This window comes from Haliaeetus albicilla, chromosome 10 (assembly GCF_947461875.1).
Source record: "Haliaeetus albicilla chromosome 10, bHalAlb1.1, whole genome shotgun sequence".
NCBI classification, from domain to species: domain Eukaryota; kingdom Metazoa; phylum Chordata; class Aves; order Accipitriformes; family Accipitridae; genus Haliaeetus; species Haliaeetus albicilla.
The window spans coordinates 38,349,361-38,363,356 of record NC_091492.1 but is presented as its reverse complement, the minus strand read 5'-3'; the positions used below and the strand labels follow the sequence as shown (position 1 = coordinate 38,363,356).

At 39.3% G+C, this 13,996-nt stretch overlaps 1 protein-coding gene across 4 annotated transcripts in view; it reads right to left on the bottom strand.

Moving 5' to 3' along the window:
* DGCR2 (DiGeorge syndrome critical region gene 2) overlaps nt 1–13,996 on the bottom strand; it is a 50,295-nt gene that overhangs the window by 19,935 nt on the left and 16,364 nt on the right. For 2 of the 4 annotated variants that reach the window (XM_069795093.1, XM_069795094.1), the window contains exons 2-3: nt 13,904–13,936; nt 8,950–9,072 (exon numbers count right to left, since the gene is read on the bottom strand). In XM_069795093.1, the coding sequence (XP_069651194.1) occupies nt 8,950–9,072; nt 13,904–13,936 (156 nt within the window). The remainder of the gene's footprint in view (nt 1–8,949; nt 9,073–13,903; nt 13,937–13,996) is intronic. The other 2 variants (XM_069795095.1, XM_069795096.1) reach the window with 1 other exon arrangement.

Below are 13,996 nucleotides of genomic sequence, written 5' to 3'. Positions count from 1 at the left end.
ACAACTTCTCCAATACATTTCCCAGCACATTCTCTGAGATCTAGGACAAAATTAAAGCCAGGAAAGGAAGCCTATCTTCAGCCAGAAGAACAAGATTTTTCATTCACTCTCAAGTTCCCAGAGTAAATGTTAAGATCATTATTTCTGAAACAAAAAACTTACACACCCGCATCTCAGTGTCAGGGCTTCTAACAGGCATACGTGACATCTGGATTCAATAACTTAGGAAGAATACAGTGCAACGTGTTATTCCAGAAAAGGGGTTGGGGGCTCCACATGCCTACCAGGAGTAAATAAGGAGCACACAGTTCAGGTGGAGATGATGCAGGATGGGCCATAGCCAGCCAAACTAGCAAGATCCTAAGTAGGAAGGCTGGCACGGTGGTGGGGAGAAACTTTTGAGAAAGACAGAGATGAGCACCGAGAAAGACTAATTTGGAGACAAGAGATTAACCTTAAAAAGAGAAAAATTAAGAACCCAAGAATGTAAACACTAGAAATATCTACTAGTATGTTATTTAATATTACTAGATGTTGTTAAAGTTTATAGAGTTTAACCAGCACAGAGAGCTATGCAGACATTCATTTCTATATAAAAAATAAGCTTATTTTCTTTTAAAGCTGATTAGCTCTATTTAGCCTAGCTAAACCAAGTCAGCCAGTCATGATACCAAATAAAGAGGAGCTACATAGTCTTCTTCAATGGGTTTAACTACATCTGTTTGAAATGTATTCAAAACTATGTCAATAAAACTTTCTCCTTTCAGACTATCTTTAAAAAGCAAGAGGTCCACAGAAATTTCATAATTTAAACCCAGAGTTGGAGACTGCTCAGTGTATTATGTGGGGGCAAAGACTTGCAGAAGATCCACCATCAAACAATGCACTCCTTGGAACAAATGTTAGCACTGATGAGCAAAAAAGTCACTAGCTGGAGCCCAGGAACAGCAGAGTAGCTTTGCATTCATCTGGCTCTAGCATACTGAATTTGCCCTGGGTTAATGGGATAAGCAAGGGATATTTAATTATCATGTTATCCTAGGAATTACATGTCTATAGAGATCACCCATTAAGAAATGGCTGTGCATAATACACTCACATGGCCTTACAGGAATAAAGGAGTAATTCCACCGTTCAATATTAGAATACACTATCTATCACAGGTAAGAAGTTAGTGCCAAAAAATTCAGTTAGCATACATTTCAAAGGACACAAAATGGTAAAATAATTTGACAATGAAGATCACTGATTATTTTTTATTACTTTAGAGGCTAATCTATTTTTAGTTTTAGCATCTGACTGTTCTTAATCCTAATGGTTCAGTAACATTATTTACACTATGATTTTCAGAGCAATACTGAGACACTAAAAAAGCAAATCTTTAATTATAGTAAGACTTTAAAAATAACACTAACTAATGTAGAATGCTACATCAAAGATGAAATGAGCTCAACACGGGAAAGCTCTATTTTCCCATGGCATTAAATGGTAACAACTAAACCCAAAGAACCAGTAAGAACCAAACGCATGAAGAATTAGTTCCCTTTCAGAAGTGAGAGCAGATGCAACACCATATGGCTGACCCTCCACGGCTAAACAGAACGCCCACGAGGACTTAACAATTTACCTCCCCCAAGAATAAAACAGAAGTTCACAGGTTTTAACATGCGAGGTTAAGAAAGGGTTACTTCGGCTAACATCTTAAATTGACAGAATTTATGCCAGATGCTTTGAAAAACAGCTACACAGATCCCACACAAAGTGAGTTCAATCAGTCCTCACCCAGAAAGCAGGACACTCATTCCTTCCTCAGCATCTGCCCATGTCAGCAGACTCGCCACTGAAACCAGGCAGGACTGAAGAGGCAGAAAGCAGCCACAAGTCACTTCTCCTTCAAGCCCAACACTGTCAGCTGCTTAATAAACTGGTGCTCTTCAAATATTAAATTGCTTCTATTTGACCTGAATTTTCGGTCTCCGAGAACAGCAACAATGACAAGTTTTTCCAGGGCAATAAAGAAAGAGATGCTAACAAGCTTCTAAGGCACTTGACTGCCATGAAAAGCCGTTGCAGATTCTGGTGGCAAAGGTGTAATTGGACCGGTTTTCTAGTGTACTTTTTCAATAGTCTGCAGAAGAATTTTCTATCTACTTTGCCGTTCTTGCTTTCTTTATAAAAATATTTTTATCTTTAAAAATAACAGTGCCACGGACTAAGCTTTAAGATAACAACCTAAGCCAGACGGTCAGATCCTAACGATGTTTGAGTGTTTCAGAAAGGAAAAGCCATCATTTTTATTGCTTATGTGCACACTTAATATTCTGAAAGCTATCAAATTTGGAAGATCAGCTATTTTCCAAAACCTTTATTCTTCTAGATACTACAACCACAAGCAATAACAGCAACAGTAGTATTTTTACTAGCCAAGACACATAGTTCTGTTTCCTTTGACTTCGTATAATTATACTAGAAATGTAACTTGCTTGTTAGTTGGTGGGGAAAAGGGAAAAATGAGTTCAAGGAAAAATTCATGGGGCACAATTTTTTTTCTCCCCTCAAATACTATAGCATGGTAGACACAAGCATCCTCCAATCTGTTTCCAAATGGATCAAGTCATGATTAGTATTCACCCTACTCTTTCCAATTTACTGTTGCTATCTAATTCACTCTAGCATGACTGCAGTCTAAGTATAGTGCTATACATCAAGAAAGCTGCCCAACACTGATGATTCTGTGACTATTTTCAGTTGTTTAAAACTTCAAGCTACCAATTCAGAATGGAAGTTTGCCATGCTGGATGGCTCCTGCTACATTTTATATTGGTAAACTTTTTCAGATCTGAATCTGAACAGTTCAACAATTGTTCAGAACAAAAATTAAGAAATTAAAAGGGGAAGAAATTTTGCTACATTTCTAACTACCTTTTAGTTGAACAAGGGCTGTCACTGCAGCCAGCAAAACACAGAAACTTGCTAACTCACAGAAAAACCTTTGTGCCATGTGTACAAGTTTTGCTGTTCCTGTTGGAGACACAGAAAAAACAGAGGGGGCAAATGCAGTCAAGTTTAAGTCTAAAAGAAATATGAGCTTGTCTGTTATTCATAGAGGCTGGGAGGAATTCAGTTACATTGTCCATACTCTTCTGAGTACATCTATGGAGATTACTCTGCAGCATTTATCCACAGGATCTCAGCAACATTTCCTTTGCACATGGTGTCTCATTAGGGGAAGCCGAGCACGCAAGCAGAGCAGAAAGCTCCTTTTTCGTCCCCCTCAGTGCCTCCATCAGTCAAACCAAGTAAAAGGAAGCAAAAAGCCAAGTAGTGCAAATGGAACGCAAGCCGAGGTGCTGAGACCACACAAAAGTGAGACCTGGCACCAGCCGAGACGGGAACAGGCTAGAGCGTACGCGTGCCGAGCAGCACTGCATGGGGGAACAAACATGACGCCAAATGGAAAACTGTGTTCGGAGGAGCTAGAAGAGAAACTGCAATCTGCCACACATGCCAAGGTCTGCTTTGCACCAAAAAAAGGGTGGGCAGACAGAAGACACTGACTGTAATATAGAGAGGTCCTTGTAGGGTCAGAACTCATAAAGGGGTGAATATTGGATTTTGGGCAGTTGAACTAGTTTCCAGAGTTACTGTGTCACAGATGACAAGTTACTCAAGCCAAACCCTTCACAAGGATGGATGTACTATGTCAAATTATGTCAAAATTAAACTGTTTGTGAAGCAACCAGGTCTTGTCCTATCTTATTGTTCCAAGATTCAAGTTATTCCTGTTTAAACACATAGATTCTCAAAATTTACATATGAAGCTGCATTGTCGCCTAAGCTTCAAATTTTCTGTCCAGCATATTACCTACTAAAAGCTTAGAAAGCTTTTAATTGCATCTGGTAATTTGAGAGGTGAGCGAAGTTCAGGATTAAATCCAGTTTTGTGCCTAAAGACTTGGAAATACAGTTCAGGAGTCCCCAGAGAGGAGTGATTCTTCTCAGATCAAGCAGCTCCACGCTTTGCGTTATCAATTGTATTATGCTAGGAAATAGATGCCAACCAAGAACAGCATCCTGCTGTGCTGAGCACTATTCAAAGTAGCAGACTGACAGTAAAGAGCTTATAATTTAAACACCACAAAGTAGGGTAAAAAGGATGCATCATATAGGAGTTCAGCAAGGGCTCAGAAAAGGTGTGAAAATGATCAGAGGTTTTTATCATTATTACCTAGCTTTAAGGAAGGAGATGTACTGAAAAGTGCACAAATGTCAACAGTCACTTCAACCAAACACAATATCCTTGGCAAAACAAGACACAAAGCTGTTTATGATCACTGCAAAACAGTGTGCTGCAGCTGCTTCTTTATCAGTTACCAGCCATACCTTCAGCTGGCTCCACAAAGGAAACTTTGCAGACTCAAAGATGATAGATACAGTGTGTATGTGCTGGGGCGAGCGACCTCCAAGCTTGCACATTTCCTCCTGATACGGTATCTGGGGAAGACCTTAAGAACAGCATACAAGATGACATTGCTCAAGATCAGCATTTACAGTTAGCTTCTTAGCAAGATTGTTTCTGCATGAAATTAGGCTCCCAATCTCAACAAAAACATGTAAAATTGTACTGTTTGCCATGGAACTACAGGGCAGCTCATACTACTGCTAGCCGTTGTTTGCAACTGCTGCCCCAGGACCACCACCACCAGCAGGATGGCCAGCTGTCCAGTACTGATTGTGGGCTCGGGGAGGGGCGGGGGGAACAACTAAGAATTCAGCTTGCTGAAACTCTCCAGTGTTCCTGTTTCTGACCAAACAGGTCTAGAAAACAGTACTAAGAAATACCTTATAAAGGAAGAATGTGGCATTAGGCAAGGATGTGCACTACAGAGCAAGATGAAGGTTTTCAAATTCAGATGCTAGGAGAAGCCCAAGGGCAGCTGATGGCACAATCTGATCACTTATTCCTGGGAAGAACTCTATTTTTTTTTTTTTTAAATAAATGAATTAAGGAAACAGAATGATCACCAATATAATTGCAAGCTGAAAAACTGGTATGGATAGGATTTATGAAAGGCACTGGAATTTAAGACATCCATTCTCTGTTCATACATAACAGAAACAAACATCAAGCTTGTAGCGCAGGAAAAAACCACAGGTAAACAGTCAGAGCTATACTAAACCCCGCTCCACTCATACTGCTGAAAATTAGTTTTGACCAGAAGGCCTGCAAAGAAGGTAGGGTATCTGGAGAAACTGATCTGATATTCTGCTAGAAGCAAATCTGGAAGTCCAATGAGCAGTAAAAGGTAAACTGCAGAGTCCTTCCTTCTTATGGGTTTAAATACAGAACTTTCATAAAGGTGGAAAAGTTATGTTACTACTTTGATTACTTGTATAGAAATGTAAGAGGAAGTGAGTAGAAATAATAAATTCCCATTTGTAAAAGTCCCTGTTTAAGATATTAATGCCTGATTCTACCATTTCACAGAATACACCGCTTTGGGATAAACTATTTTTAGGATCAATTAGTGTCGATACGGAACAATACACAAATTTCATGAGTCTCCACTGCTTAAGTACAAGACAGTTGCAGGTACATTCTACATAAACCCTCCCAGCAATTTTTAGTACGCTCACAAAAGTAAGCAGCCAACAGTTTTAGTCTACTAGTGAGATGAACTGAGGGTAATCACTGCTGCAGATTCCACTAACATTTGCATGCCTAGTGGGGAGGGCAGGAGGAATAGCACTTTACACATTGCAGGTTCGGGACTGAAAGGAATTCCATGTTTTAAAGGAAAATAGTCATTCTGAAAAGAGACAGTAAGAATAAAAACAGCTATGATGACTATCTTCAGAGAAACATATGGTCTAGCAAAAGTAGCCATTTCATACACTTATTCAGATTGTCAATGAATTAATGTCTTGCTTAATTGTGTTCTGAAAAAAATGCCAGAAGAAATTATTCTAACAAAAAAGTCTTAGGGTTTGCGGTGTTTCTTGTACTTCAGACAACACACAATTACCAAACAAATTTATTAATTAATGATCCTCTTATTTTAATAGGAGCTTTGTTACTAACGTGAATGAAATCAGGCCTAAAAAAAGTGAACTAAACCAACAGTGCCAAAAAACTTACAATGGCTTTGTATTAAACCCTGGAAAATACCAACATGACTAAGTATTCATCGAAACACACCTTCAACACCACCACAAAACCCTAATTCGCTGCCATTGATCTTTTTTCCAACTTGCTCACGTTGGAGTGTGCCATTAGTAGCTCAAAGGCTGAAAAGTAACAAGCTTCCCAACCAGATTGAGCCCTTTCTCGCAAGCTTTCTTTTCATGCTTCAGAAGGATTTCATACCTTTTAATTTAAAGATATTTTAATTCTCCAAGTTTCACAAGTCCAGGTGGCTTCACTAACTAGTTCTTTTAGTATTCAGTTGTCTTTATTGAAATTAAGAACCTTAATTAAAAAGTATTTAAATTTAGCTGAATCATCTTGCAATTGCTCATCTAAATCTAAAAGTATCTTCTAAATTTAAAGCTACATCACTTCTTATTAATTCAGTGGCCAAAGAAGAAAGTTATCACTCCTGAGTATGACTAGGTGCTATTATTAGTAGCATTAGCTCCCCAGTCAATGTCCCAGGACTTAGTATCTCCTATGACTGGTCACATATGTATTGCTTTCCCCAACGTAAGAAAACCATACTCTTCCAAACCTATTCTGGCCTCGGATTTACTTTCATTCATGCTATTCCTTTTTATACTCCAGCACATCATTCACATGCACACCAGCACACCAACCTGTCCTTATTCTTGACAGTTCTAAATAAATAACACAAGCCCTTCAACACCCATTTCGGGTCACAACGCTATCCCACCAATTTTTTGTTACAGGCATAATAGAGTTTTTACATCTTACACCAGTAGTTCTTGTTCCTCTGGTTTGCTGGCTACGCTCTTTGCATTACTGTGCAAGTATCTCAGTTCTTTCATAAACGCCACACCCAGCTTTCTGGCTCTTTTACTGAGCACAGCCTTTTCACCAATTACTTATCCAATTACTCTTCTCATCAAGTGGAATACTTTCCTTCTCTATGCTGTCCATCATTTTCCCCTCTAATATTCTTTATGTATGTTATTCTCCTCTTCCTGCGTACAGACATGGTGATGAATCAAGTCTCTCCCACACGTCTTCTTTCATTTAACTTAAAGTTCTTCTCACCATGTCAGGCCAGACAGTCCAGTGAGACCTACACCCCAAACACAAAAGCAGAGCCTATCTACTGAGAAATTTTGTTTTCATAAAATCCTCTTCCTAGCCATATACCAAATATTCTATGTAACTCCACTCCTTGAGTCAATATCATCCTGTTGCATCCTCCATGCAACAACTTAAATTGCCAACTAATACACTAGGCAACAAGAGAAGATAAAAATACTGTTTTCTACTAATGTGGGTGTTCCAATATTCCCACAAATGAAGCCTTCAATGCTTTTGGAGTAAATCCAAACATTGATATGACTCTGCTTTCCTCTAGCCATTGACTTCCATTAACCTCCAGAATTTTATTAGGTCTAGTTTTTCACATTTGGCTAAAGTTAGCTAAAAAGGAGGAAGAATAACAGCACAACTGTAAAAGCATCTTTCTTCAGGACATCCACATCGTAAAGAATATCCTTAAACAAAGCATCAATGAGACAGCTCAATTTTTAATGTCAGAAGAAACTACCAACAGTTTTTTTCCCCCGTGCTGCAAATATATACAGTCACACAAACTAGCCAAAAGCTTTTTAGAAAAGAACACTGAACACATTCTTTTAATTATTTGTGTGTAGCACACACTGGGGAGATGACTAACTATAGCATAGTTTCAAAGCTTGAGTGTTAGATTTACTTCTCTAATCCCACTAGAAAAATAGGAATATTTAGAAGAGCTTGTTGCTGTAAAATACCAATGCTACTATTTTGTAGCACCTCTCTAAAATAGCTCAAAACTCAAAATGATGACAGACTGAATGCTGTGATGACAATGCTGCAAAAGTTCATGTGACTCTCTCCCAAGCAGAGAGAGAGATTCAAGTAGTTTAGCGGCAAAGAACTTCTTAAAACAGTTTTTGAATGTAATTTAGTCACACTGTAGAGATAAAAGTTTTGAATTATGACACAGTTAAATTCATGCTTTCATATTCCTGCTTCATTGTTCTTAGAAAAAAAAATTACAGGTCCATTCACTTTTAAGACACACAGAAAAAGAGTTACACTGGCCTGTTTGTGAAGAACAAATGAAAGTGTTCAAAATCATGATTATACATGATTATATATTTTGATTCACAATCAAAAAATTTTGTTTGCTTGTTTTTAAAGACAGCTCAGTATCCAGTAGCTTTAGCAGAGAACCACTGCTGGTGATTGATAGGCTTTCAGGAGCCTATCACACAAATTTATGAAGAGTAAATACACCAGCTTGTTTGGCAAAACTAAGTTCTCCACTTAAGAACAAGAAGCATAATCAGAACAGGGAGCAATAAACCAAGCGCTCTACCTAAGTCCAACAACGTCACCCAGCACAGTGAGTGATATACAACCAAAACAGCAATTCTGAATTTAACCACAAGCCTATGTGTCATTTTGGTTTAATTGCAACATGAGTTCTTCCTTGTCATGGAAGTCTCTTTTCAGACTCCAAACTCTTCTCATCTCCAGGACACCTACTGAGACTGGAAGAACAGAAGGATAATTCAGACAAGCAAAAAACTGTTTGTAGCATTAGTTGCACAAAATGAAGAGAAGCTAACTCAAAGTTTGTTTGGTAGAACTGTACCCATTATTAACAATCTTCACTTTCAAATAAAAATAAGCAAGCAATCTTAAAGAGTCAAAGTACTGCTGCAAAAGAAGCTGACACTGGGCTGAGCAGTCTTCTCAGCTTTACTTACCTGGACAGTCAACCTCATCACTCTCGTCCTCACAGGTGGGCCATCCATCACACTGCCAGTTGGAAGGGATGCACTGGATGGTACCACTCAGACATGCAAAGTGTCCTGGGGTGCAGCGGAGCTCTAGGAAAGGAGAGGAAAGTTGTGCTTTGAAGTGTTATTTATTCTTGCAAGTCTACACATATATTAATCACCTGTCGCGTAACATATCACTGAAGCATAATGGACAAAACCTCTGGATAGCTCAGCTTGTTAAAAAATGCTTCGTTTCAGATCACTTCCATGTTTTAACCTGCATATTTGTGGTTTTAATAGACAGGAGGGATGGCTTCCAGTGTTTGGGCAGTAATTCTCTCAGACATCTGCAGCAAAACCTTCCCAATAAAAATACCATGTGAGCATCTATCACCACAGTGTTACCCATCTACTTCTTGTGGGGCACCGAGGACTACTTGTTCACTTTTCTCAGAACCAAAGTTCAACAAAAATATGCTATGGTAGTTAAGTGCTAGATTACACAATAAATTCAGAATCCTATTTCCATTCCAATCACTACGTACGCCAGAACCCGCCAGACTTGCGCGAATGTCCAGTCTGATTTAGAGCCATTTCACAGAACTATTTATAAAACAGTTTCTATATCCATAAGCCTGTTTTCACCTGCTAGCTTAAGCTCTTTGGTAGAATTTCTCTATATGGACACATCCTTTACAAGAAGCTGTCAATATCTGCAAACATGTAGTTCCTGCTTCTGCAAGAGTACTGCCTACTTGCCATCATTATACTGTCAGACCTAATTAGCATTATAAGAAGTACAATGTTTTTCAAAGCTTTTTAATATCAACTCCATCTATCAAATGCCAGAACCTAATAATTCAGCTTCATTTTTTGTCCCTCAAAACATGGAGGGAGGGGGAATCTGTCTACACAAGTGAACAATTCTAAGCTTGTTTACAGATGGCAGGTCTGCAAGTCACCATTAGCATCCATAGGGTCACTTTCGCACCAGACCATCACCGTCCACCCTTCTTCTGGATGGTGGTTGTCAATTTTCCAACCAATGTTTTTGAACAATTTAGCATGTTTTCCTCTCAGCAAGCTACAATAATCCCAGGTCAGCTATGTCTGGAGAATGAGCACCTTTTTATTAACAAAAAAAAAAAAAAAAAAAAAAAAAAAAGGTGTTTTAAAAGTAAAACACACTCATCCCTGATTTTGAAAGAATCAAGTAGGTAACTGTTTTGCAGGGAGAAATCTCTAAAAAATAATTTAAAATACATGTATGTATTCTCTCATCCACAGTTTACAACGTAAGAAAAGAGCTGTAATTGCAGTTGTTCCCTTCTTGAAAGACAAGTCTAAACTAAGTCAAGACAGAGGTCACATTTAAGCATTCAGACAACATGACCAGGCATAAAAAAAAACAGTCATCATGCACTCTCAATAAAAGCTGTCCCCGTACACCTAGTAATTAGTATAGGATATTGATAACAGGCTTCTAATTCGATGCTAGACTAAAATCCACTCCTAGTACTGGTTTCTCTTCAACGCACAGACCTGCTCTTCTGGAAGAATAAAAGCGGGCTCATCCTCTTAGCAACCACCTACTCAGAGCAAACATTCAGGTCACAAAATGGCTAAGAACTCACACAGACCTGCCGGACTACTGACAGCAACAACAGACCTTACAGCAAGACAACAGTGTTCTCACCCATTTAGAGTTTTACTCAGTCCAAACGGCTAACAGTGAATGAGCACAGGGGAACTGTAAAAAACAAACAAACCAAAAAACACCCAAAACCAACAACTTACCAGCTTAGGTCATAATGATCCCCCCACCCACTCCTGAACAAAAAAATGAATTTATTTAGCCCAAAGAGGGAAAGGGCAAATAAAACCTTTTATTCCCCCCGATTAGGGGAATAAAAGCTTAAGCTTCACTTGCCCAATGTTGCAAGAGAAAAAATTAAAAATCTATCTTTAAGTTAGGGGGAGAAAAAAAAAAAAACCAAACACACACAAAACCTCAAGCCGAAATTAAAACAATTCAAATTTCAAGTTCACAGAAAAGCATCAACTCTTCAGTAAATCATCGCAGCTTCTTTCACCCCTTTTGCGCAATGTCAGCACGCAGTGGAACATTTCTTAGAAAGTTCTACTATCGCAGTTTCAAGTATGGTATTTACACTAGAGCCTGTGTTAGGTATTTTAACACATGAAAGACTATCCTCAGCCCAGCTCTAGGCTTCCATTGCATCCACCCACAGCTATGGCAGAATTCAGTTCAAAATTCAATACTTTAAATGAACTCTTAATTTTTTTTACTGCTTGATTTTAACGGAAGTCATGCACACACCCTGTGAAGAAAGCTATTCTGCAGCCTTCTGGTTTCGCAGGCAGCATCCACCAGCAAAGCACTACAAGCCAACGTGCACATGGGAAAACCAGTAAAGAATACTTTTGTATCTCTACAATTTCATACATGTTATTACTATTTTATGTACAATTATATATGACTGGCTCAGATAAAAGGATGACTCCATCCCAATATTATGGGCATTAAAAAAATGCCACTTACATGCCGTAATGTCATTACTTCCTGCATTACAGACACTCCTCTCTGAAGAATGTGGATACATGGAAGAGTACAAAACATTTCTATTAAAACACCACTCAAACCAGCTGAATAATTGTTCCCAATGGAAACCATGCTATGTCAGATGCACTAATTATTTCAGACCAAGGAATAGGAACTGCTATGAATTCTACTGCAGAGGGGAAAAAAGTGACACTAGAAGAAATACTGTGAAATGAAATTCTCCATATTCTGCAAACACTATCAGTTACACCTCCTGAGCCATCCTAGCCCAGAGCCCATATCCCCATGCATTACTGAACTACCTAAATCATTATGCAGTTTCTGGAAGAGTTTAATCTGAATTGTTTTGCCTCTACGTGCTGCCTATTGCAGTTTAGCACAAAGAGAAACCAGATGCAATCATCTGAGAAAATCTAACCACCTCTCTCACTTGTGCTCAGGGTGGGTTTGAACACACCCAATGGCCTCCTTGAGGACGGATGCTTAAGACTGGTTCTTTCGGAAACGGACTTCCACGAAGGCCCCACCAGATGCACACCAGCGGGCTGTCATCCGGACAAGACGGAGCAGCGGGTGGGCAGCTCAGCAGCTCAGCCCGGCCCCGCAGCACCCAGCCGAGCACAAGGGCCGCCCGCCGACACCATCCCCTCGGCCCCCTGCGCCCCACTCAGCCCTGCGCGCCGGGGTCGAGACTCCCACAGCAGAGCACGTCAGCTGGCCAGGGCAGCTGCCTTCAGAGGCAAAATACATACATAAATACAGATGGAGGCCTATAATGAACCTGTGAGATAACTCAGCCAAGGAGCAGAGAAATTTGGGAGAGGCAAGGATGCACAGGACACATGCTAGTCTCCAAAACCCAATCAGGCATTTCATTTCAGTAGCCTATTTTAAGTCAAAACAGCAGAAAAATGAAAACATTTCAAGCCTATCTCCTTACCGCAGAAAAGGCAAGTCATGCTGCCAGCAGCAGAACAGGATTCATGGAGACATATGAGCACTAGCAAACAACTGTACAACACAAAGGAACCATCCATCTTTCCCGACATGTAAGTACTTAACACACACTCAAACTTCTTACTTTCTAGGAGCATGCTAAATAAAAACTGTCTCTTCACCCATACAAGATTTCCAGTTCTTCAGAAGAATAGCAAAGTTTCAAAAATACCAGTCCCACTTCTGCACCCAAAGCCAGATATCCCGCACTGTTCATAGCACTTGATGGTAAACTCACCACAAGAAAGGATGAGGAAGAAAGAAAGTATCTTAAACTTCACCACCTAGAAGCACTAAAAACACGTTTTTCCACCAGCTGTTAAAGCAGAAACATGTTGTATTTTCAAAATTGTTAGAAAATATGTAATGGCACAAGTTCAGCTACAAGCAAGCAGCTGTTGCAGCAGAGGCACCAATACAACATTAGCTAACAGCATCAACAACTGCCTAGAAGTGGAAAAAATGGAAATGCAACCACCTCCAGCGTTCATGTATGATGTGACAAGTCACATCAGCGGTATTATGATTCACATATGAAATTCTAACATAAAAGGCTTCTTTTTCTTCTAAGGATCAGATGCAGTCTTTGCTATGCTACAGCACAAAATTTAGTACACTAAAATTTCCTTTTAGAGCAATTAAATTCATCTGGCATTTTCTGGGAAGAAGGGAGGCAAGTAGAACACTGGAAATAGTGATTGTAGTTTTTGCACTATACATAGTATAAACTTAGAAAACATCACGAAGTTCAAGCAGTGCGAGAACATGAAAACACTTAAAGCAGCGAGGTGTCATTATACAATCTCTTCACTTTACTGTCTCAAAGCACTTCTACAATATTAACCCTCAACAATCTTGCCAACCACCACATCCTTCTGCCAGTGGTTACAACGAAGTTCAGAAAAATTACATAGCTTGCCAAAGGCTACAGAGAAGATGAGCCTATGAGCAGAAGTTAGCCATCCTGACTGCACTTGCACACTTTCACACACCACCACTGCTTTTTCGCTAAAACCCAAGCAACCTGCTGGTTCACCAGCACACCCCTACCTGAACAAATATTTGTCTTTCAGAAAGATCAACAATTAATAATAATGTATTCTCTGGTAACCCTTCACCCATTCTCTCTACCAACAGTTTATTAAGAGCCACAAATTGGCCTGAGGGAGCAAGAAACTCCTTACCTTTATATAAAAAGAGGAGGTGAAAAACTGAAATCAAGTTCAGACCATGTAACAGTTCTACAGGCTTAGTACAGAACCCAAGATAAAACTTACTGGCAAGTGAAGGCTAAAAAACCCAATACCTAATAATGTGTCCCAACAAATTGGTAATATAACCTGCCCACAAGTCACTCACCTGAAAGAAGTCTTGCCAAAGCTAGTCGCGGACCTGTAATTTGAAATTTAAAAGAAAACTTACAAAACAGTTGGAAACTTAATTAATCAAACA